Genomic DNA, 27,401 nt, shown 5'->3' with positions numbered 1-27,401 from the left:
TAGCAAAGGTGGGACCTACATGATGGATAGTGGGCATCAAAGGTAGGTCCCAAATGATGGATGGCCCACATCAAAATGTGGCCCCACATGTTGGACCATCCACATCAAGTGGGCCCCACATAATAAACGGTCCACAACAAAGGTGGGGCCCACATGATTGATGATGGACATTAAAGGTGGGTCTCACATGATGCATGGCTCGGATCAAAATGTGGCCCCACGTGATGGACTATCCACATCAAATGGGCCCCATGTGATAGATGGTCCACAACAAAGGTGGGACCCACATGATTGATGGTAGACGTCAAACGTGGGCCCGCATGATGAATGACCCATATTAAATGTGGGGCCCCATATAATGAATGATCTACATCCAAGTGGACCCACATAATGGATAGTTCACATCAAAGGTGAGCCCCACATGATGGATGGCCCACATCAAAGTGTGACCTATCATGATCAACCATCCACATCAACTAGGCCCCACTTGACGAGTGATCCACATCAAAGGTGGGACCCATATGATCGATGATGGACATTGAAGGTGGGCCCACATAATGGTCGATTGACATCAAAGGTAGACCGACATGATGAACAACCCATATTGAAGGTAGGGCCTCACACAATGAATGGTCCACATGCTCACATAATGGATGGAATGGACTTCACATGATGGGATGGAATGGGCTTCATATGATGGAAGGCCGGCATTAAAATGTGGCCCTTCGTGATGGATAGCCCACATTAATGGGCCCCACTTAATGGACAATTCACATCCAAGGTCTCGTATGATGGATCGCCCATATCCAAAGTGACCCACATGATAAATGATTTACATAGAAAGTGTGCCCCACACGATAATGGTGAATACAAAAGTGGGACCCACATGATGGACAATCCACTTCAAAGGTAGGGCCTATACATTAACATATCAAATGTGGACTCCACATGATGGGTGATGAGTAATGGATAATGGGTAGTGGACATTAATGGGCCCCCGTATAAAGGACAATTAGCATTGATGGTGGGCCCCACGTGATGGATGACCACCATTATTTATACCTCGGCCTTACCCTAAATAGGATTGTATTCAAGGATGTAGATTCTTGTTGTTAAAGTTTTCCAAACACAGTAGAATTATTAAAAGAAATAAAAATTCATATTTGATGTAGTAATCATAAGGTCGTTTAAATGTAATCAAGTTTCTACATTAAACCAAAATGAAAGAATTTGGAGTCTACAATTAACTATAGATTGTTGTCGCCAAGAATTATGTAGACTATTGATGTTGCACCTTCAACTGAGAAGTTCAAAATCAAAGCCGTCCATCAGGTAGGTCTGACCTTTTAGATGTTCTCACCCAAAAATTAGCCGTGTCTGCTAATTAGGTAGGCCAGTGTGTTAAAAACAGATGTACTTAACTCCATCCGAGTTATTTTTAAATCGCAGTGTTGTTACATTAACTGTGGTCAATGTAGCCAACCTGATTAGTAGACTAAATAGATTCTTGGCCACGACATCAACATAATAGGTCCTTGTGATGGACACAGGATCTAGTCTCGATTTGCCTTGATGGCATGTGCTATCATTTACACAAGTTCTCGTAAGCCTATTATCATGGATCGAACTGTGTAGATCTGGCAATGGGCCGGGCTCAAGCCTGATGTTGAACTGGTTGGGTGGGGCCTTTGGCCAGCCATATCAAAAATTTTGATTTTGCTGGACCAGGTCAAGCACATTGCCAGCCTCATTGAGCTTTAATCAGTTCACTGAAGATTACCAAATTACAGCAAATTGAGTTGCAATTTTGGTTGCTCAATCCAAATATCAATTTGAGGGCATTTCAATCAATGTAGGTGACAATGGCTAGGATTTATTTATTTATTTTTTTATTTTTTTATCAGTTTTATTTTTCAGATATGCTCCATTCCCACAAATTGGATTGTCTGGTTAACTGTAAATGTGTGCCATATATGAGGACGAGTCACCACCAGTTGTGCAGATCTGAAGACAGGCTTTTCTCCATATATTCGAATTACGGAGATATTCTACAACATTCTGGCTCCCCTTGTGCCAGTGGCACATGCCTGCAGAACCCAAGACATCCGTTCTATGATTTCCCGCAATTCGTTTGTTGTCTTAAAATACAGACTGCCCACTTAACAGGTGAACATTACATGGTGGATCATGGCTATCATTTTTATAACTATCCCTTTCTTTGTACATGTGACCCACATGATATATGGACCGGACAGATTTTTTTAGCTGAGGAAGTTTTCTTGGCGAGAACATGTTATGAATAGTCTTGGATCCTGCACATGTGGCGCTTGAAGCAGCGTCCAGAATCAGCATTCATCATGTAATGGTGTATCTATTGCAATTTTATTTGACAGCACTGAGGCAGTGGAAACAGTTCAATCTTTACCTATATTACATATATGGAACATGCAAACATGCATTATGTGCATGAGAGAATGATAGGTGCATGCACGATACTGAACTGAAGAGGTGTAAGGAAGGGGTATAGCAGTATACTATTTTTCATTTTCTACATGACTGGTTTCTAGGACATAATCTCTCATGATCCTTGTGTTAGATTCATCAATCATCTGCAAGAGCCAATCGATGCAACTGAAATAGCAGAGCAAATACCCAAAAGAAATAGAAGGAAAATCGATTGATTTATTGGCTAGTTTGGGCAGAGATTCCCTAAAAAAAGGAGGTTAGCTAACCCCACAGAACCCACATCACCAACTCAGTGCCAGCTCCCCTGACATTCATTTTCTAGGATTCCTTGCTGCAAAACAATTGAATTTTTATCTCTCCTCAAAATTCAACTGTTAACAGTTTTCAGGAAAGAGTCCTGCAAACGACAGGCATCCATGGAGCTGTCAGTGAGTTGGCAAAACAACATGCATCAGTGTGCATGGGCTTTGCAAAACTCTTTTTACATGCATTTCTGTCCAAACTGGCCATTAAAGATGGTCAGATGCATGAAGGGAAAGGATTCAAACCGTGAAAGCTAAACGCTTCAAGTTATCCCACTCAAAATCATTTTTACAGTATGCAGAACGAACCTGGACGGAAAGAAAAAACAAATCATATATAGATCATATGAAAATTACTAATGAAAAAATAAAAATCATAAGAGAACCAGTTTTCTTTCCTTCGAAATACTTGCTACTGACCTCCAAAATGCGCAGAGCTGCAAATACGAGCACAGGGACATGGGTGTTGATAATGTGATTCCAATGAATTTCAAATATAAGAATCATAGAGCCAAATCATCAGAGCTTCCCCAATGAATCACAAGAGGAATGCAAACCTACCATAAGAGATCATAACAATACTAAAAGAAGCTTGTTACGCTAACTCTACAGTAGAAACAACAGGGGTTGCTCTCTTTGGTCAAAAAATACACTTGAACTTCGTGAGCATAGAGTAAGTGAAGGGCATTATTATGAATATCATGCTTCTTTAAAGATATTCAACCATCTTATTTAATGTGTAATTAGTTAAAGGTGTTCAAAGTGTTTTTATCCTTCTATAATACAATCTGCATAGTTCGAGTCATTGGAGCGAAAAAAACTCGAAAGGCAACAGAAATGATAAGAAGCCAAAAGCTGGAATTAAAAGAGAATTGAAATTATTAACCCACTCAGAATTCTGAAATATTACAAGATACCCTAAAGAGGAAATTTAGTCCAACAATTTTTCTCATGTTTAGTTTCATTTGGATCATAGTCTTTCATCATCATCATCATCATCTAAGCCTTATACCAGTTACTTGGGTTGGCTACATGAATCTTATTCCACCATTCCACCCTCTCAAGGGCCATACCTTCAGTTAGACCACAGGTCGTCAAGTCTTTTCCAGTGTTCACAGTATCAGTAGTATCAGCCAATACTATTGGCAATGAGGTGGGCCAATATGAAATAACCTGACAGTCACTGGTCTTCTAGGTATCACAGGATATATTGCAATATATCGCATTATATCAATGTATATCGATACAATGCGAGATATTGAATATATCGCAGTTATATTCTCCCCTTATCAACGATATCATGCGATATTATCATCGATACATTCCAGCCATGATTCCCCTTTGGTATAATTTAAAAAAAAAAAATTTAATCCTCAAAAATTCTCAAAAATCATATTTTCCTCAAATCTTTTGCTTGCAATCCATTCCTAGCTGATTTCGACCAACCCTCTTACATTTTTTGCAGAAACAAGGGGATTTGGGTGGGCAAATCGAGATCGGAAAGCCAGTGGGCCTGAATTGCAAACTGTAAATTTTTTCGATTTTAATCTCTTTTTTTACTATAAATCAATTGGAATCAGTAGAACAAATATGAAAATCCATGATTTTGCATTTTTTAATGCTTAATCATAGATTTCAACCTTTGATATGCAAAATTGGGGAAAATGGGAGAAATTGGGAATCCGAAAATTTTCCAATTTCACCATTTAACTTGAGAACCACATTAGAGTGGTTGGAGGCTGATCTACAGATTGGTGGAAGTTTATGGAAATTTCAATATATATATATATATATATATATATATATATGCTAATTTTGTTTTCATACGTCTTCTTAGATTTGTAAATGATATAACTTGATTTTAATTACAATTGCATCACTTCTGTCAGATAGCACATAGTTTAGGACCCTATACAAAGGAAACGTATTATGTGCACTTGTTTTTTTTGATCTTTTGATTTATATGTAAAATGATTTCTTTTTTAACATCCCAAGAAATTTTATTGAAAAATTCGACCAATTTCTCAATGTTTCCCAAGATAGCGATACATTGCATGATACATCTGATATTTCTAATGCGATACTCGATATGTTTCTGTATGCAAAGGGTGTGATTTTTTTTTGAGAAACACAATACATTTGTCAATACAACACTAAAAACATTAGTCTTTTCTTACTACATCCATTCACATACTTTTGGGCCTTTCCCTTGCCCCTTTAGAGCCTTTAACCTGAACCAACTCACTCTTTGTAACCGGCATAGTTCTTAGTCTACGTTGCACATGACCAAACCATCTAAGTCTAGTTTCTCTCATTTTATTACCTATTGGTGCGATGCCTAGGTACCCTCCTATTATATTTTTTGTAACGATGATGATATATTAAAAAAGGCCAAGGCCAACGAAAGCACAAAAACAAATATACACATATACAAAAATACAACACCACCCATCGGAACAACCCCAAAAGGAGATGAATAGCAAGAAAAGAACTAAACTTCCACCCGATCCTTCATATTCAGAATTGCCCTATTGAATACTTGCACCGGCCCGCTTATTTTGCTACTGAAACAGCGCCGGTTCCTTTCCCACCATAAAGCCCATAGAGTCACTAATAGACTTAGTTGCCACCGCCTTTTCCCTTTCCCCCAACCATGCCAAGCTATAAGAAACTCCCCTATTGTTTTCATGAACACCCCAAGAACCCCGAAAAATTGTAAAAGAACACCCCAAACATCTCTGGTGAAATCACAGCGAAGGAATAAATGATCCACAGATTCTGCATCTTTGAAGCACAATAAGCACATGTTTGAGAGATACACGTTCCGCTTACATAGATTGTCTATTGTTAGCAATTTGTTCATGCCTACTAGCCAACCAAATGCCGCCACCTTCAATGGAGCATCGTCGTGCCACAGATATGTTGTTGCCGCAATCTCAGAATGATCCTCACCCGCACACAAGAACCAATAAAATGATCTAATTGAGAAAGAACATGTCTTCGATTTGCACCATCGTAAGGAATCCACCTCTGAAAGTAGAGGGGCAATCTTTGATAACATCTCAAGCAATAGAACCAACTCTTCAATCTCCCCATCCGAAAGATTCCTTCTAAAAATAGGACTCCATTAAACCTCCTCCCCTCTTATAGAATAACAATTGCTCACCACCTCCTCCTCTCCCCTAGCTACCCTAGCTAAAGAAGGAAACCTCTCAGCCAAACTCTCATCACCAACCCACCTATCCTCCCAAAATCTAATTCTATTACCATCCCCCAACTAGAAGCCTATTCCCTCCCATGGACGTTATTGACTTTCATAAGTAAGAAGACCGATACAAGGATGATTCCTTCATCCACCAACCTCCTTCCTCTACCCCATATGTTTTAGCTATTACCTTTCTCCAATCTCCATCTAGCCTCTCCCTCCACCCCAAACCTCCAAACCCATTTCCCCAAAAGAGCTAAATTCATCTCTTCTAACTTTAAGATCCTTGCTCCTTGAACTGTTGGTTTACATACTTCCTCCCATTTCATAAGATGGAACTTGTGTTTCTCCCCTGACCCCTCCCACAAAAAATCCCTTCTTCGTCTCTCCAAAGCGTTCATAATAGATTTTGGGTGCTTGAAAAGATATAAAATAGATCAAAAAATTCGACAGAGATGATTTTATCATTACCTACCATCCTCCCACCCATAGATAAGTACCATGACTGCCATTTTGATATCTTCCTTTCACATCTCTCAATAACTACATCCCACATGTTCTCCGCCGGTCTTCCTATAAAAAGTGGTAGCCCCAAGTACATTGTTGGAAAAGAAGCTTCCCTGCACGCAAATACCTCCACAAATGCCCGCAGTTTTTCTTTGGAAATGCCTACTCATAAGATCTCACTCTTTGAAATATTTATTTTCAGACCGGAAACCACCTCAAAACTAACTATAATTAAGTGAGATTTTCCACAAAAACAAAAAAAAAAAAAAAAAGCCATCTGCTTTGCACAATAAAAGAGTACCATCTGTATATTGAATATGTGAGATCTAAAAATTCATGTTATCCACCCCAAAGCCTCTTACCAGTCCCACCTATACTCCTCTGTCAATCATTCTACTAAGGGCCTCCATAATTGTGACGAACAAGAAAGGAGATAATGGATCGTCCTGTCGCAATCCTCGAGTAGCTGCTAAAAAACCTTTCAGTGAACCGTTCACCAGTATAGAAAATTTTACTAATTTGACACATGTCCGAATCCAATACCGCCATTTTGGACCACAACCTAATCTGCCCAACATATAATCTAGAAATGTCTAGTCCACATGATCATAAGCTTTTCGTCATCAAGCTTACAAACCATAACTTCCCCCCCTTTCCTATAACAAGAATCCACACATTCATTGGCCAATTGAGAGCAATCGACTATTTGTCTACCATCCACAAAAGCCCCTTGAGATTCTGAAATAACCTTCCCCAACACTTTCCTAAATCTTAAAGCCTTTGGACCACAACCTAATCTGCCCAACATATAATCTACAAATGTCCATTCCACATGATCATTAGCTTTTTCGACATCAAGCTTGTAAACCATACCTTCCTCCCCTTTGCTAGAGCAAGAATCCACACATTCATAATTCATTGGCTAGTAGAGAGCAATCGACTATGTCTACCATCCACAAAAGCCCATTGAGATTCTGAAATAACCTTCCCCAACACTTTCTTAAATCTTGAAGCCAACACCTTTGCTAGAATCTTATATGGACCCCCACAAACTGATAGGACAAAAGTCTTCCAAATATTCAACTCCTTCCCTCTTGGGAATCAAAGCTATAAAAGTAGCCCCTAGTTGATATGCAATTAAGCCTTTTTCGAAAAATTCTTGCGTGAAACCAATGACATCACCTTTCACGCACTCCCATAGTTTCTAAAAAAAATGCTATAAGGAAACCGTCTAGCCCTAGAGCCTTATCACCGACCAATTCTTCCATTGCTTGCTTGATTTCATCTTCTGAGAACGTTTGTTCCAACGAGTTCGCCTCTTCAGTCGAAATTGATCCAAAATGCAAATTGTCGAGCGTCGGCCTAATGCTCCTATCTTGAGACAAAAGGTCATTATAGAATTGTTCTATGGAGTCACAAATTTTTTCCTTCCCCTTGATCCTTTGACCACCCACCACTAACGAAGAGATCTTATTTACTCGTGCTCTCGCACTTGCCGTTGCATGAAAACTTGGTATTCTTCTCTCCCACTTTCAACCATATAGCCCTGAACCTTTGTCGCCACTTGATCTCCTCCTCCCTCACCCTAGCATTGTATTTAGCTCTGTATACTTTCCTCCATGCCTTTTCCTCCTTCAATAAGCCCTCTACTCCTTTGGAGTCCAACCTTTGAATATGAAGAAGCATTTCATCCTTTTCCCCCTCTCGACCATAAAAACCTCTTTTTTTCCATTCCCTTATCTTCTGTTTTAACCACTTTAATTTTTGAAATAGAGAAGCACCGGCACCTTCTGTAACTAAAAAGGATGATCATCATTCCACGATCTTTAACCCAAAACCTTCAATTTCTAACCATGCTAGCTCAAAGCGAAAAGGTTGTGGTCCCCAATCCTCCTCATCGACTTCCAAAAGAATCGGGTAATGGTCCGAGAAAGGTTTAGGAAGACCCCTTTGATTGATCAATAGATATTTTTCCGCCCATTCTGTGGATATAGGAACCTATCTAAACATACTCATAATCGGAAACGCTTGTTCATTCGACCATGTGAACTTAGCACCACCTAATGGGAGGTCCATCATCTCATTTCCATCATCTCATTTTGGAAAATCCAATCAGAATTGTTTTTTTTCATGCTTTTAGTAATCCGGCCCCCCATTTGACTTTTCATGAATCTCCCCAATAACGTTGAAGTCACCTCCCAAGCACCAAGGTAAGTCCCACCTCTTGCGACAAGAGTCCAGCTCAACACACAAATCATTGTGATATTTTGATTTACATGGCCTGTACACTGAAGAGAAACACCAACTGAAACCAGACCCCTTTTTCCTTCAGCACCACTGATAGTGTATTTACCCATCCAACTATCCTCTTTTGACCAAATCTCTAAATTTTAAATCAACAACATACCCCTAGCCACTCCAACCACGTTCGCCGTTAACCATTGACAATCCTTGCCCCGACCAAATTGAATTGATCATGCTTTGATCTGTTTCTAACCACTTTGTTTCCTACAATGCTACCAACTGAATTTTGTATCTTTTACGCATATCTCTCAGTTGCCCTCTTTTCTGCGCCCACCCAAGCCCCTGCACATTCCAACTCATAATCATCATTTACTAGCTTTTGGCCCCTCCTGACTCCTGTCTACTGAATCAACTGCTACACTGACCATTGATTTTCCAGTATCTTCCTTGCACACTATTTGACTATCGTTGTATGGACCTGTTTTGGAATGAGCGGTCTGCCCCTTTCTTCTACCCATTCGAAGTAGGATACGTAATCCTCCGATCTATCCCCAAAGGTCACTCCCACCAAACGCACCACCTCCATCGTGACCGTCTTAATCCTCTTCATACCTTGGGCCAGAGTAATTCTACCAACCTGCATTTGCCTTTCCTCCGCCTGACTTGATTTATCCTGAACTGATCTCATATTACACTCTCTTCATACCGAAATTTGCCTAATAGCTAAAGGAGTTGCAGACACTGGGCTATCACCATCGCCAAGTCCAGGCTATCACCTCCTATGCATTCATTTCTAATTATATCCTTCCTCATCTTTCCACCCATCCATCTCAATATTCTCATTTTAGCTACACTCATTGATGAGGGCATCACAGCACGTACACATTTGCGTATATATTAGAGAATGAGATAGGCGACTGTTTCTCTGTGGCTACGCAAGTATCCGTGTTGAAGACCACATAGTGCATGTGTGAGCATCTGGAAGACCCCACACTAGGAAGGTGCACATGGGTTGCTTTAGGGAGCAATTTGGATCATTAGATTTGAGGGACGTGATGATCGAGTCGTTGGATCGCATGGATTACATGATGGGGTCATTAATGGTGGACCATTCTTTTCATCATACGACATATATATGTTTTAGGATCTAGTTTATGTTAGATTTATGCTTTGGACACTTTATCAGTAGTTTATTATGTTTTTTCATTAGACTTTATTTTGGTTAAAAGTCATAAAACAGGGTATGTTGAGTAATTTTCAAAACTTCTTGAGACTATATGAAGGGGAAGAGGGGGGGGGGAGCTCCTTGATGGTTTTTGTTCATTAAAAAAAGAAGAAAATTCTCTTTCTTTTATATTCTTCATGAAATGTGAGAAGTCTTCCATGTGATTTGGAAGAGAGATTGGTGCAAGGCCGATCTTTCATCAACGAGGGCGCAAGGTTCTCATCTATCCCTTTGAGTTCTTCTTTGTAAGGTATTTTATTGAAATATCTTTAGTTCTTCATCCCAAACCATCTAAAACCTATCCCAACACCTTCCTTTCTTATTCCTTATCCGATCCCTCAAAACCCCAAGGTTACGGACCAAACCCTAGCCAACCGGACCTCACACGTGTGACCGTACGACCACATGTGCGAGCCCACGGGCTGATCCGTATGGCCGCGTCTCGATTCCTCCTTGCCTCTTTGAACCATCCTCCAAAACCCCATCTTCCCTTGTCCAAAAACCTAACCATAACCCTAAAATCCCAAATCTCCCAATTTCCCAAACTCTATATCTTCAAATCCTTTAATTAACATAAAATCCCTAATTTCCCTACATCCAAAACCCTATTTCGCACCTCCTAAGACCTAAATCATTTAATCCATTTATTCAAATCCCCACTTTAACCTTAATTTCACCTTCTTTTTTTTTGCCCAAACTTTCCTAACCCTAGCTTCACACACTCAAATCTAGTAGACCCTAGGTAGTATTAGACCTTGCCCTTTACATTAGGCCAAACCCTATGTTATTTGGATGTTTCTACATCCATTGGATCCCAGTTTCTCATGTTTAATGGTCTTGTAGGATGATACTTGGCAACTTAGGCTTAAACTATGCATGATTTCCTCTTAGAATCTTGCTATTTGTGATGATGGTAGCAAGATTTGTAGTTTTCATTAATTAATTTAAACTTGCTGATTGATCTCTCACAATATTTGAGTTCATGCATTGGTCCTACATCACTCATCCTATGAACATGTTGTTCCTTAACCATCCAACATGTTGTCCCATCAAGTATAGCTAATCTTATTATAGCTATCTTATAAAATTTCCCTTTCAGTTTGAGTGGAACACGACGATCACACAAAACTCCAAAGGCACATCTTCATTTCTTCCACCCAGCTTGAATTCTATGGGCAACATAGTAAGAAGTCTTTATGTTGTCCAATTTCTGAATGCAATTAAGGTACTTGAGGGTGGAGAAAAATCATAAAGACACACACCATTGTTTGCAATGGTACCGTGACAGAATGAAAATTAAATGTGCTACGAGGAGGATTGGTGCTTTTGGTCTAACTGTCCGGCGGCAGACAAGGGGGGCAGATATGTAGAAAAGATCTGTATTATGTTGGAGGCACAATCTGTTTCAAGGGGATTTGTATGGTTAGCTGAACTGAATCCCCAAAAGTGTTTCAACATTTATGCCTCTGGTAAAGGCAAGCAACATTAAAACACATGGACCTGAATTTGGAGCTGTCTTCCTTAACCTTAAGTACTTGTGGTCTTCTTCTTTTTTTCATTATTTATTTTTTTTTCTATTGCACATTTGATTTTTGTTGGCATCTTCATGCAGTACGTGATTATGTTGCATGCAACTAGTGTCTTGTTGATTCTTGCTGCATCACTGAGCATCAAAACAATGAAAGGTAGTTGGCAAATCAGATATCGGAGCCTTTAAGAGAGTGATCTAACCACCGAACCTCAGGTTAACTTCTCTTCAAAGCAGATAATTTCCTCAGCCCTTTCTGTTGCCAAATCCCAGATCCTTATTGAAGGCTTACCCAAGCACAGCGACAACCCAAGATACGCTGATGGTAAAGAGCCTGCTTTGCATCCAAAGAATCCTGCCATACCTCTCCCACATGCATCCCTAACATTTTAGTCTTCACCCTGACAGAACTTTCAAACCCCTGATGACCTTCTTCAAGTTACATACTTCATCTGCAATCGCACTGAAGAGAGAGAGAGAGAGAGAGAGAGAGAGAGAGAGAGAGAGAGAGAGTGTGGAGTTTCCACGTATTGAAGTTGGTGACCTGGAAGCTATTACCCACGATGAGGGTCCCTTCACATGCATTTTACTCAATGCTTTCGCAATCACCACAAAAAACATGTGAGAGAGAGGGTCCCCGGCCGAAGAACCCTTGAGCGTCTGAAATAACCTTTTGGCTCTCCATTCACCAGTACCAAGAAACAAGCTAACATTGTGCAAGGTGCAAACAGATCCATTTTCTCCATCTAATCCAAAGGCATTATTACACTGAAGCATGTACTTAATGAAACTCCTGTTTGCATAATTGTTTGCCTTTTCCCCATCAAGCTTACATATTATCCTCGGTTTTCCTTCTCTATGCTTTGAATTGATTCATTCATTAGACACTAGAAGTTGAGGATGTCTCCCAAACAGAAAAGCACCCTGAGAAATGAAACAATGCTCCCCAACCCCGTCGTAAGTCGGGATGCCAACACCTTAGCCAGGCTTTTGCTTGAATCAAACTGTATGTTGTTTTAATCAAACTGTAGATGCCATGTTTCAGTGACCAAGCCGAGAGTTAGTACAATACACAGGTTTTCAATTTCACCTTCTAAAAGTAGGGCCCGTGTTTGGTGCTTCAAAACATTGACATTGTAGACCCATTGGGTGGATTGGCAACAATTACTTATTCCAAAACCAACAAAAAGCAAACCAAAACCCAAGATGATAAGAGATGAACATGGACAACAGGCAATGAGATCTATTAAACATAAAATATAATTTCATTACAAATACCCAACCCTTGCCCCCAAGTACAAGAGTTGTACCTCTGGCCCTTTGAAATACTACATCTCTTGAGTCTGAGGCATGACATATTCTTAAAGGCCCTACTGTTGTGCTCCTTCCGTACGGACCAAAAACAAAAAACATAAAAAATAAAATAAAAAGGGTCTCCAAGTATAAGTTCTTCCTCTGGCCATCTAAGTCCCTTGCCAGGCCAAGAAAAGATCTTGAATGCAATTATGCATCACCCAAGAAAGGCGAAAAAGCCTGAAAACTTTCCACCATATATTTTCTGAGAATTCACAAGGCATGATAGGTGGTAAACAGCCTCCACATTCCTCAGGCAAAGATAGCAACCAGACCATATCCTGTAGGCCCCATAGTTGATGGTCCCTGAACCACATGAACCAAAAAAATCTCCTATGTGACCAACAAATAGATAGTGAAGAAAGAAATACAGTTGCACATATGAAGAGAGCTGTTGTTTTTTCACTTCTGTTATTTTAAGCCAAAGCTGTATTAAACCAAGATTTCACTTTCCTTTCTTTACATATTCATTGTTTTTGTCCAGAACTTTTATAGGACTTTTACCTTCTTTAGAACCAAAACCAAACTAAACCTAAACTTCCCACATACCCATTTTTGTCACATGGTGCTTTGATAATGTGAACTTTGCTTGTTAGATGCTTGGAACACTCAGCTTTAAGGGGAGCGTAAATGGAAATAAGTTTGTTATTTTGGTTTCTGTGGGCTGTTATTGTGCATTCATGTAATTCTGTAGATGTTAAGGCATGATTTCAAGATAGTGTTCTTCTGACTTGTACATTTAGGGGGATACAGTCCTAGATATTCTACAATCCTACTAGACAGACTTGCTTAGTCTATAAATACAACACTCCTCTATGCAACACTCGTTCTTATCAAGCAACACAAGAATTCTCATCTACTCTATTCTTCTTATCTTCTTGTGGTCGCCTTCTGTCACAATTATTTGAGGTAGACTCAACACTTTCAGATTTTAATTAAGGCGTTGCCTCTATTATTATTCCAACAGAAGTTTCATTCAAATTGCTCTTTATTGGTCCTACAAATTTCTAAAGTTCCAGGCAAAGAGACCTCCTCCAACCTTCCAAAATAACTTCCACACCCTCTCTAGTCTCTTCACCAGCATCACTTACCCACAAACAACACACCAAGGGGCCTCTTCCAGAATCTACCAACCCCTGATGATGGCCCACCCCTACAGGGAACTCATCAACCTCAGCACAAGCCATTCTAACTCCTGTAATAAGACCCTCACAATGGGGATTTACCAGTCTCACCACTAATGAAGATTCACCGCTATATGGTCACCTACTGACTGTGATCTATGTTAAGTAAAATGCAATTTGCTTTGCTAAACCAATTTTCCATGAGAAAACCAAACACACTGAAGATTCACTTACTTCAAGGATAAAATAATCTTTCGGGAAGTCATCAGACTCATCACACATCACATTGAAAACAATGACAGAATTCAACATCTCTTGGGAAGTTAACTGTTTGGCTACCTTGAAACGCAGACTTATGGAATTAGATTCTGCAAGTTACATGTTTCTCATGTTAATCATATAAAATCAAATTCTAGACAGAATCCAATTCCAGCAAACCTCTCTATTTTGTTTATGAATCATCCCTCCATACAGGTTTTTGGTGAACTAGGTTGGGTTTGAATATAGGGCTAGGGTTTGGTATTATTTTGGATTGATCCACGACATTTCTCTATTAGGATCAATCTAACTCAAAGACATTCTTTTTTACCGTAGATTGTGCTCATACCGTCAAACTGGTGGATCTGGATCATAAGGTGGGCCCCTTTGTATGGATGATCTAGCACAGAAATCAAGTCTGTTTGTGTTCAGTCATCAGACTGGTCACGCTCATAAACAAAAACAATGGTACTTTTAGGGTCAAGATTCAATGCACATGTGTGACCCGATTGATGAGTGGACCAGCTTGATTCTTGCATCGGATGCACATGTGCGCCTCGTGCAAAGGCATGGTCACAATACTCAAAAGAAATGGACCTTAAAATCTATTACAAATTGCTAACCTCATGCAAGATCTATTGTCCGTCTCATGGATCAAGTCATGTACATACCCCGGTCCCTAAATCCAGGCCTGTCCAGTCATCAGGTGGCCAAGATGTTAAAAACAACTGAACTTGAAGGCTAAGTTCTTAGCAATCCATTTGCTTCATGTACTATGGACCAACCTGATTTTTGGCCTAAGGAGTGTATAGGTGGGATACCCAATTGTATTGAGCATTTGACAGCTTTGTGGAGCAGTAGGGAACTCCATTTACTCTTTCTGACTAGCCCGTGATCAATTTGTTTTTTAGCTTGAATAGTTGAATTTGTTGGCCCACGTTTGCAAGCCACCTGATGATTTGGTTGACCTTCTCTTCGTGACAATGCTGTACCATGATGGCCCAAACCAATGAATGTCTTAGATTTCTCACACAAGTGCCATGGACATAGCTGACACATTTATCTCTTCAACTTCTCTCCTATGAATACCCATATCTGGGTTCCTAGCAACTCTTTCCCAGTACCTAAACACAGTTTCTGAAATCCTGGAAATGGCTTTCCCAGCACCCAAATGCGACAAACATAATCTGTTGGAGAATCTGTTTCTAGGAAACAGTATCTTTGCCCTTTTAATTTTGCAAGCATCTAAACAATCCCTTAGGCTTTCACCCAGTTGGCTTTTGAATGGCAAATTGGCAACAGTTCTACAATCAGCTACCATGGCAGAGGCTCAAAATCACTATTCAAAGTGTCTAACAGAAAAAAAAATAAAAAGAAATAAATTCTAGGATAATTAAAAAAATATAAATTAAGAAGGCAAATGAGACAACCAGCTAGCTTAATAAAAGAGGAAGGATCAAACCTCTATGAACCAAATAAGAGAATTGAAGGGTGTGTTTGATGCATGGAATTCACAAGGACAAGAAATTGGATTCCCTTTACAAGACAGGAGGGGTATTTGGATAGAGATGGATAATCATGGAGTCCACGACATAATCATTGATATAAGGGAAACACAAGGTAAACATTGATATAAAGAAACATAATAATGAAAGAAAATAAATTAGTCGTATTCCCTGCTTTCCAAAGAGGGAAATTTTTTTTTCAGAAAGGACTAAATCATTGTGTAGCTTAGGGTTGGCTTTAGTCAAGTTGCTTTTCTCATTTCTGTTGCTTAATGTAGAGGCAGAACGTCATTGCCTTGTTTCATCTGTCTAGCCACAAGAATTCTACATCAGCATTGAGAAAATAGTTATAGTTTTGACACCAAACGCTTCATGATAAATATGCAATGCAAGTGTACGTTACTCCTACACACTTCTCATAAGGAAAGAATAAAGTCAACATCCGGTAACATGTTTAGTCTTGGAGGTGTTGTATCTACTACGGAAGTGATAATATAGCTTATTGTGAGATAATCAAGAGGATGTCTGGTTGAAACAATTCATTAATGATTTGAAGTTCATAACTTTCAATGGGCCTAATAAACTTTTCACCAACAACCAAGCTATCAGTACCCTCGTGAAAAAAAAAAAATACCCTCGCGAACTAGCCAGAGTTCTATTCATGATGAAAACATGTCGAGATGTGGTATCACTGATTCACTATGTCAAAAAAGTGATAGGAAAGGGTGAGGATGTAATCTCGTATATTCTGTATTCTGGAGTGCTCACAGACTGCTTCACCATTGGTGAGAAAGTAGTTGAAAAAACAATAGAATTGGATCTTGGGTACATTGGGAGAACCCAATGAGAGGCACTCTTTGCTTCAATCTATATAAGTGGGTCCAGTTCAGTGATCAGGATCTTCAATATGATGGAGCCCACATGTATGGACCGTGTCCCAAAAATCTCCCAGATTGTGTCAAACCCATATTCTATGAAGGGCAGTCTTTGCTTCAACCTTGAGGTCTTCCACCTCAGCTTACCTTCTGATGCATCTGCATCATTTGATCATCCGATTGGGATCCAAATTGGGCCCTGGCAAATTAATTGATCAGAACTATCCAACAGTCCAGCTTGTAGATCAGGCCATCCAAGGGTTTTGGCCATCCAATAAAAAAATAGGGAAAAAAATGACAAAAAAAAAAAATCAAAAGAACGTTATAGATGGCATATTAGGCCCATCCAAGGGTCTGAATTGAAGATATATACCACATCAAGGGTCTAAAATGATCTGATGGAAGATCCAGGCCAACTCAATGGCCCAACTGAATTGTGACACCCATCAAACCAGATGGCCCCTATCACCAATCGATTGGACTCTGGGGCACAACAGTTCAACGACAATTTCTAGGCTTTTTACACAAATTGGAAGAGCTCAAGGAAAATGGCTCTTTGCTTAAACCTACTTATATATTCAATTTATACTAGTGGGTCCATAGTTCAGTGATCCAAACCATCAGTCTGACGGAACCAAAATGGATGGACAACCATGTCCCAAAAACCTCCAACATTGATGGTTCAAACCCATAGCTCAATGGAGGGCACTCTTTGTTTCAACCTTGAGGTCTTTGGTTCCAACTCAGCTTACCTATTGATAAATCCAGGCCATTTGATCATCCAATCATGGTCCAAATTGACCTTGGCTAATTGAGTGATCATAGCCATCCCACTGTCCATGTTATAGTTGAAGCCCATCCAACGGTCCAAAGTGCATATTAGGCCATCCAATGAAGAAATTTTTGCAGATCAAGGCCATCTAAGGGTCAAAATTGAACATGTGTACCCCGTAAGGGTCCAAATTTATGTAATGGAAAATCCAGATCAACTCAATGGCTTGATACTGTGGGGCCCACCCAAACAGATGGTCCAGATCACCAATTGATTATGGGGTGCAAAAGTTTAGCCATACACAATTTCTGGGTTTTTTACATAGAGCGTAGCAGACTCTCTCTCTCTCTCTCTCTCTCTCTCTCTCTCACACACACACACACACACATCAAAGCTAAAAAAATTCAACAAATATCTAAAAAAGAAATGGTCAAGTGTGAAGGGAGTAGCACACTTAGTTATGCGCAGCGCCTTTGATGCAGGACAATTAACCACTTGCTCTAAAAGCTCGAACAATTAAAGTATGGCGAATTAATCCTTTTATCTCATAGCCCAGGCCACACATCTCATCGGTTAGGACCTCGGCCAAACCCCCTTCGTGGGCTTGTGGGCCCCAAATCACATGGGCTGCCCACCCCGAGTGTGTCCCCGCATCCCACGAGATACCCCACTCGAGCCCAGTGTGAAATGCGCATTAATCACCCCAGGTGAGGAGTCTCGAACACGAGACCTCCCCTGTAGGCCCCAAATCACATGAGTCTCCCACGGGCTACCCCACTCGAGCCCGGTGTGAAAATGCCCTTGCATTAGCCTTCGCTAGTCCAGGTTGAATGACTACTAGGAGGCAAGTTCTTTAGTTTTCTATCCCTTGCAGATCAACCAATTGTTGATTTATGACCACATGTATGGGCCGCCCTAGCCAGACGTGTGGTTCCATGGTCTCTCGTGGTCCTCATATATTTGGGTTTATGTTGGGCTTTTGTCATATGTTTTGGCTAGTCTTTGGGCCCATAAGTCATGATTTATTTTATCTTTGAGTGAGAGGGGTATAATTTTAATTTTCTTGCACCGAGTCATTGCCCTAATTATAATAAAAGAGATGTGGGGGCGTGTGGAGCATTCTAAGATCTCTCCTCTCGTTCTCCTTTTCATCTACTTTTCTTCTTTTCTTCTTCTATTTTCTCCATCATCTACATGGTATCAGAGCATAAGTGATTTGATCTCTCTCTCTCTCTCTCTCTCTCTCTCTCTCTCTCTCTATATATATATACATATATATATATATATTCTTCATGGGGAAACCCTAACGTGATTAGGGCCGACCTAACCTAATCCCTTTCCCTCGTTGTACCACCGCTTGGTGGGCAATGTTCAAAATATCAATATCGCACAATGTATCGCACCCTTGGGATACAGATACATATCGATTATCGCACGGGATATATCGTTTGTATCGCATAACTTTTTGCACTTTTTGGGAAATATTGGGGAAATGGTTGAATTTTTCAATAAAACTTCATGGATTGTTTTTTTAAAAAAAAACTTGATACACACCTTAAATCATAACATTTTTTTTATTTTTAAAAAAAAAAAGGTGCACATAATAGGTTTCCCTTATATAGGGTCCTAAGCTATGTGTTGTCTGACTAAATTAATGCAATATTCAAATTGAATGCATAGCATTTATAAATATATCAAGACATGTATGAAAACACTACCAATTCCTTCTTGCCAACTCATTTTAGGGCATGGGACCACAAATAAAGCAAATCCAATTCTCAGGTGGACCACACCACAAGAAACAATTGGCATGATGGACATTTAATCCCCACTGTTTCATGTCGTGCGGCCCACTTGAGCTTTGGATTTTCCTGATTTTTGGGCTCATGCCCTATTATGATTTGGAAAAATGGATGGACGGAGTGAATTTCTCACAAACATCATGGTGGGCCCCACCACGAGCCCCACAGGACCGTTTGTGTTTGGCTAGGTCCTGGTGGGACGCAGATTGCCTACTGACGCTGTCGGTTGCCAGTAGTTACTAGATGGTGGTCTATAGGCCCCACCATAATGTATGTTTTTAATCCACTATGTTCATCCATTTTTTCAGATAATTTTATACCATAATCCAAAAAATTAGGCAGCTTCAAATCTCATGTGGACCACACCACAGGAAACAGTAGTGTTTGAATGCCTACCATTACAATCTTCTCAAGGCCACAAAAGTTTTGGATGAAGTTGATATTTGTGTTTTCACTTCATTTAGGTCTTTGTGACTTTATCAATAGGTTGGATGGAAAATAAACATTACAATGGGTCCTAGGAAGTTTTTAACGATGGTCGTTCAATCACAATTGTTTTCTTGTTGTGTGGTCCACTTGAGATTTGGATTTCCCTCATTTTCGAGATCATGCCCTAAAATAATCTGAAAAAATAGATTCGTGGCATGGATATAACACATGCATCATGGTGGGGCCCACAGAGCACCATCCCGTAGCCACCTCAAGTCAGTAGGCAATTCGTGTCCAAGCGCGGTATTGGGTGGATCCCTCGGTATTGGGTGGATCCATAATTGTGGGGCCCACTTTGATGTATGTGTATTACATCCACACCGTCCATACATTTTTAGAGCTCATTTTAGGGCTTGATCCCAAAAATGAAGCAGGTTTAAGTCTTAGGTGGACCATACCACAAGAAATAGTCATGATTATAAACTTCATGGGGGGCAACAGAATGTTTATTTGGTCACAAACGCTTGGATGAAGAGACCACACAAATATCAACTTGATCCAAAACTTTTTTGGCCCATGAGAGGTTTTTAGTGGTCAATTACCATATTATGACCCACCTGAGATTTGAATCTGCTTCATTTCTGGGATGATGCCCTAAAATGAGTTTTCAAAATCAATGGATGACGTGGATATAAGGAACATACATCAAGATGGGTCCCACAGTTAAGGATCCCACCCACCTCAGTGGATCTGGGGATCCACCGAAGCCGCGCCCATCCTAGTGGGAGTAGCCCCCAATCCGCGGCCTACACGGAACATCCACTGGGTGGGACCTTGCCATCATGGTCCCACCTTGATGTAGTGTTGTATCCACACCGTTCAACCATTTGGAGAGATGACTTTAGGACATGATTCAAATAATGACACCGATCCAAAGCTCAAGTGGACCCCACCACAGAAAATAGTGGGGACAATTATGCCCACCGTTGAAACTTGAAACTATTTATGAGGGCCCACCATGATGTTTATTTGAGATCCAACTTGTTCATAAGGTCAGGCAAATATGTACGAAGGGGAAACATGAATATCAGCTTGATCGAAAACTTTTGTAGCCCCATGAAGTTTTTAATGGTAGACGTTCAATCCCCATTGTTTTCTATGGTGGGGTCCACTTGAGATTTCGATTTGCCTCATTCTTTGTCTCATAACCTAAAATGATCTATCCAAATGGATGGATGGAATGGATATACAAAACATAATCAAGGTGGGCCATAGCTTCTTTGGTGCAGCCAAGTCGCACCGAATCTAGGGGCACGGATTAGGTGTTACCCGAGTAACAGCTCAGTCGATGTTACCCTTACTGTAGGGCCCACCTTGATTATATGTTGTATATCCACCCTATCCATTTGTTTTTCCAACCCATTTTAGGATGTGGTCCAAAACATTAAGCACATCCAAATCTCAGGTGAACCACACCACATGAAATAGTGATGATTGAATGCTCACCATTAAAAACTTCCCAAGTACCACTATAAGTAGATCCGTAATGTTTATTTGTCATCCAACCCATTGATAAGATCATCTAGAACTGAATGAAAGGAAAATTCAAAGATTAGATTGACCCAAAACTTTTGTGGCCTACAAAATGCTTTTAATGGTCATTCACAACTTTTTCCAGTGGTGTGGTCCACTCAAGATTTGGATATGCTCAAGTCTTGGCATAACATCCTTAAATGATCTGAGAAAACGGATGGGCAACGTGGATATTAAACACATTCATCAAGATGGGCCCCACACGGTGAGCTTAACACCCACTAAGTTGTTACCCATGTAACAGTTAATCTGCTCCCTAACTTCAAACCGAGAGAGAGAGAGAGAGTTCGCAACCCTAATCGAATCCTCACCGGTAATTCCAACCAAACTTCCCATAAATCTCCCTAAAAATCTTTTTATTTGGTAAATCCCAACCCAAATCCCATCATCCTCGACGAGAAAAGATGCAATTTCTAGATGAGAAGAGATGTCTCCTGTCGTGGTAGGTGTCTACAGTCTTGCGATATTGCATACAAAATCAAGTGAAAATCTGGAATATCAAGCATTATCAAGCGATATATCGTCGATATTGGCAATATCTAATGATATTTTGTGGTATCTTGTGATATATCGCACAATACACAGGATTCCATGATTTTTTTAATTTCTGAGAGACTTTTGAGGGGTTTCGTATCACTAGCCCGTGATAACAATAATATTGGCCGATAGTATCGATATTACGAATATTGGCCAGTGTTCGAAATATCAGTATCGTTTTACATATCGCACCCTTGGGATACAAATACATATTGGTTATTGCATGGGATATATCGGTTGTGTCGCATAATGTATCACTGTTGTTGGAAACTTCGGTGATTGTTAAAAGGGACATCAATACACTTGTAAAACAAAACATTACAAAAACAAGTGCACATAATAGGTTTTCTTTGTATGGGGTCCTAATCAAGGCATTGTCTAACTAAATTGATGCAAGTATATTTAAAGTCTATTCATATCATTTATAAATGTAAGAAGACGTGTGGAAACACAAGCAATACATTCAAAACCCAAAAAAGAGTCACTAAATCAGGTTACATACATGTTTGATTTTATGTTTGGAAACAAAGATTGCAACCGAATTGTGAGAAATTGGAATTTTTTTTTTCAATTTTCTGCAACTCGGCTCATCTCTTCCAAATCTCAAAATTGAAGCTCTCAATCCATGATTTTTCATGCAAAATCATGGATTTATAACAATTTGACACTGATTTAACATGATTTAGAGAAAAAAAAAAAGGATTGAACATAAAAAATGCTCACCGGATCGAAAATGTAGGATATATCCCAATACTTGTGTGTCGCACGGGTGGGATACAAGATATATCTTGGGATATATCGGCCGATATCATCGATACATAAAACATTGAATGGAACAAACCATCTACAGTGGGCTACATCTGTTGAGGTTTTTCTGACAGGAAAAAGAAAGGTGAAATATCTTATTTCACCCAAACTCAATGAGACCACAACGGATTGATGATTGGGTAACAGAAGATGCCCAAATTGGGGCATTGTTGTGGAACGGTACGAAGCCACATATCAATGCGAATGTCATCTTCTTCAAGACTGTCATAAAAGTTTGGGATTACTTGAAGGAGGTGTATTCGGGTGAGAAAAATCTAACCCGTATCTATAAGCTTCTATAAAACATATTTTCATTCCAACAGGGAAATAAGAATATAGGAGAGTACTATTCTACCCTATGCAGCAAGTGGGAATAATTGAATATGTATCAGCAGATGTCAACAGACAATGAGATTATGCAAAGGTAGAGAGAGGAATTCTGAGTCACCAAATTCCTCTTTGACCTTTGACCTTAGTTCAAACCTGTGAGAGCTCAAATTCTTAGAGGAAGTGAGATCTCAATAGTCACAAAGGCTTCCACCAGAGTTTAGCATACAACTACTATGAACACACAAGGCTCCTCATCATCTAATCAATCAGCATTTATCTTTACATTTGGTAGAGGTGATGGGGGGAGCCAAGGTGGTGGTAGTCATGACGGTTGGCTTGGAGGTAGAGACTCAAGCGGAGGTCATGTTGGAGGCAAGAGTACTTGGGTGATTGTGGCACAAATTCTAGTGATGGTTGTGGTCATGGTCATGGTAATCATTATTGCACAAAATGTGACCTCAACAATCACACAGTTGATAAATGTTGGGACCTAGTGGGAAAGCCAGTTTGGACTAATCAAGTCCGCTCATTGGATGATGGTTTTGAAAGGCATGTATGCAAGTCTACCACTCTTGTTGAGCTAAGTACTTTAAGTGACACAATTACCATGTCCAAGGAAAAATATGCCAAGCTTCTTAGAGATCACTCTAACCATGCCTCTTCCTCTATAGCTACTTTTGCCTAGTCAGGTACAACTTGTTTAGTTCTTCCAAGAGTGTCACTTAGATTATTGATTCTGGGGCTTCCGATCACATGACTAGTAAGTGTGGTATGTTGTCGCAGTTAGTGCAGTCCTCATCCATCTCTTCCGTGACTCTAACTGATGGTACATAAACTTGTGTATCTAGGGTGGGCATGGTTTGTTATGTAGGATGAATGTTTTATAGGCTAATATGCTAGATGAGACCAAATTTCAAAATACTATATAAAAATTAAGCACTCTACCATAAAACAGAAAATTCATATTTAACTATCTTGGTTCCAATCAAAATTATCATCCCACAATGCTCAATCAAAATAAAATTATGAAAGAAAGGTCCCAACGAGATGTGAGAATCCCGTTCAAGCATAGGATCATTTCAACATTCAAATAGATTATTGATTTTGAGTTTTGGAATCAATTTGGGGATTGGGAAATAGGAAAATTAGGGTTATGATTTGGGGAGAAACTAGGGCTAGGGTTTAGAGAGAAAGAAAAGAGGGATTATGGCTAGGGTTTTGTAGAGGGAACAAAGGAGAAAAAGAAAAGGGAGGAGAAGAGGTGTCCACATGGAAAGCGGTACACACCCACACGTGCGTGCTCGTGTATGTGGGTACGGCCACATGGAGGGCCTGTACGGCTAGGGGTTGGATGGGTTTGGGTGGATTTCAGATAAGGAAGGAAGAAAAGGGAGAAGGAAAGAGAAGAAAATAATGGGAATTCAAGGTTTAGATGGGAAGAAGAAGAAAATATGGAAACGTACCTTGGAAGAAAGAAGAAGACGATAGATAAGGATCACCCTCAGGGCTTCGCACCCTCTTTCCAAACCCTGAAAAGATGTAAAACTTCACCTGCAAGTCACAAGCAAGGAGGGAGAGGAAAGAAATCTCTCTTTTTCTCTGCCCTTTTTATAATTCCAATTAAAAGAAATTACAATGATACCCTTTAAGTCTACAAAAAAAGTGCATAATCTAAATAAGCAATCGAAAACATCAAATCCTAATCTAAACCATCAATAATGTCAAAAATATAAATAAAACTAAAATGCCTACACCATGGACTCATGTGGTCCAAGATCTAGGTGGACCAACGGTCCGATGGCCCACAGATGATGATCTGACGGTCAGATGGATGAACGTCGCAATCCGCTGGTCAAAAACTCCTCTGATTGCAGCCCACATTCATCTTCCTAGTAAGGAGTCTTCCAAATGCACATACTATGCATGTGGGGTCTTCAAAGTGGCCCGTTGGGGCCCATGTAGATGTCATCCATCCAAAGTGAAGCTGGCACTGCAATCGGGGTCCTCCTCTAGTAGACCCTATATGATGGCTCGATGTCATCATCAATCCTCCCTGGTTGAGAAAGATTTGCCTCCGGCGAAGCAAAATTACGGAACCGCACTAGGAGATCAAGATTCGATCTCCGAAACTCCGTGTCTGTAATCCATGTGTTGTCTGATGCCGGTCTATCCTTCCATTTGACAAGGAATTTCTGGAATCCTCCTTGCCTTGTGGAAAGCATGTGGTGATCCAACACATCCTCAATCTTCTCTCTTCTATCAGGTAAAGATGGTATAGAAGGTAAATGATAAGATAATGGGTTAGGTAAAGGCCAAGGACTATGGGACAAATCTGGTACATTGGGGTCTATAGGAGGGCTAGTGGGTGTAGTACTAAGTCTATCACAAGAAACCAGGTCAAATGTGGCTAGTGGGTATAGTACTAGGTCCATCACAAGAAACCAAGTCATCTACGTTGAATATGGAACTAATGCCCATGTCAGATGGAATATCCACCACATACGCATTAGTGCTCATTCTTTGTAAAATTTTATAAGGACCGATACTATGGGCATTTAACTTTTTAACAGTTCCTTGGGGAAACCACCCTAGTCGTATACGAACCATTATGTAGTTGCCCACCAGAAATTTTCTAGCATTTATAATATGTAGATACTTAGGTTGGGATTTTCTCGAAAAGTTAGGATCACTTTTCTTAACGTCCTCCTTTTCCCGGGTGCTCTTGCGTGGAAGAGGGACCAGGTTGATCTTTTTACCCTCATGTATGAATGAATAAGTATTCAAATGGCCGAATATGTCACATCACAATCGAACAGCCAGGGCCTACCCAAGGTGACGTAGCCTACGTCCATAGGTAACACATTGCACCAAAGCGTGTCCTTATAAGATCCAAATTCAGTAGGAACCTGTCACTGCAGGGAAACCAGAAGAGAAGTCTTATTTACCCAAGAAACCCTATAGGGCACAGGATGAGGGCTAGCTTTCAACCCTAAGTGATCCAGGGTGTTGGTGGAGATCGCATTTGAACAGCTTCCACTAATATGATCACTTTACAATTTTTCTCCCCACACTTGGTGTAAGCATAGAAAATTGTACTCCTATGCCAATCATCATTACCCTTAGCCTATGCGAGGGCACATCTAACAACTGGAAGTGGCATGGTCTCATATTCATCATCACTAGCACCTCCAACGGGCTTGTGCACTTCCTCTTCATACTCGCCATGTTCCTCGTCATCCAACCCTTCAATGACAAGTGCCTTACTGCGCTCTTTTGTGGGGCAATGGTGCACAAAATGGTTGTATCCTGGGCACTTGAAACATTGGGTGTGCTCATTAGCCATAGCATTGGTACTAGCTACTCCTTTTTCCTTTTACATCTCTAAGACTGGGTTGCATACTAATGAGGGCCTTGGTTTGATTACTAATACCTGGCCTGGCTTCGAGAGGAGTGGGCCTAGTATTCGTATCAAGCCGCCTCACGAACTGGGGTTAATGTATTGCTCCAATTCTTTCACCATCTCATAGGCATGTTGTAAGGTGCTTACATTGTGAGGAATGAGCTCACGCTGAAGCACGGATCGAAGACCCGTCCTAAATTGAGAAAAGGTCGCAAATGAGTTATCATCGATGTTACATCGCATAATATACTCATCAAACTTAGCGATGTAATCCGTCACAAGCATTGTTCCCTGCCTTAGGGATTGCCATTGATCCAAGAGTTTTTGGCAGTAGTAAAGCAGAAGGTATTTTTCCCTCAGGACCTCTTTCATCTTGACCCAGTGTACAACTGGCTCTTCTCCCCGCCTTCCCATGGTGCCCTCCACGTTAGTCCAAAAAAAAATTTGCTTGACCCACTAACTTCATCTTGTCGAATCTGACCCGGCATTGGTCAAACATGTCATACCACTCGAAGAAGCGGTCCATGTCTACTAGCCAGTGCAGAAAAATGTTGGCGTCCAAGCAACCATCAAAACTAAGAGTGTTAGCTTACGCTACACCCTATAGAGGGTTGAACACTACGTAAAATGTACCACTATTTAAAACACTGGGTTTACGTTGGACCTTTGCTATACGCTTGGGCTAGGGTCTTTAGGCCCATAAGTCACAATTTATTTTATCTTTTAATCAGAGGGGTATAATTGTAGTTTTCTTGTATTAAGTGGTTGCCCTAATTATAAAAAAAGAGATGTGGGGGTGTATTAAGCATTTTAAGCTCTCTCCTCTACTTATTTTCCTCTCACTTCTCTTCTTTTCTTCTTCTCTTTTCTCCATCATTTATTACACCAATGGATGATAGGCTATTCCCCTCTTATCTAGTTCGGTCGGTTCCAAAAATTAAAGAATCAAGTATCTCATAGTTGTATATGAGGCTTTAAACCCACACCAGTCTAGACTAGAACATGTGGCCCTGGCTCACTATAGGACTCGTTTTTTGGATTGCCACCACCTAGGTCGCACATGTTTCCAAGCCAACCATTGAACAATTTGACCCAAAGAGTTTAGACCATAACAATCACCCTTTAAATTTTTCACCTTT

At 40.3% G+C, this 27,401-nt stretch overlaps 1 protein-coding gene across 2 annotated transcripts in view; it reads right to left on the bottom strand.

The window, feature by feature from the left end:
• Positions 1-2,355: 2,355 nt before the first annotated feature.
• LOC131229074 (chaperonin-like RBCX protein 1, chloroplastic) overlaps positions 2,356-27,401 on the bottom strand; it is a 29,047-nt gene continuing 4,001 nt past the window's right edge. Inside the window, exons 4-6 of one of the 2 annotated variants that reach the window (XM_058224933.1) lie at positions 3,189-3,205; positions 3,015-3,077; positions 2,356-2,609 (exon numbers count right to left, since the gene is read on the bottom strand). In XM_058224933.1, coding sequence (XP_058080916.1) covers positions 2,535-2,609; positions 3,015-3,077; positions 3,189-3,205 — 155 coding nt within the window. In that variant the 3' untranslated portion in view covers positions 2,356-2,534. Of the gene's footprint in view, positions 2,610-3,014; positions 3,078-3,188; positions 3,206-22,617; positions 22,755-27,401 lie in introns of those variants that run through there. The other variant, XM_058224934.1, reaches the window with a different exon arrangement.

Source organism: Magnolia sinica, chromosome 16 (genome assembly GCF_029962835.1).
Source record: "Magnolia sinica isolate HGM2019 chromosome 16, MsV1, whole genome shotgun sequence".
NCBI classification, from domain to species: Eukaryota; Viridiplantae; Streptophyta; class Magnoliopsida; order Magnoliales; family Magnoliaceae; genus Magnolia; species Magnolia sinica.
This window is presented reverse-complemented; position numbering and strand designations above follow the sequence as displayed.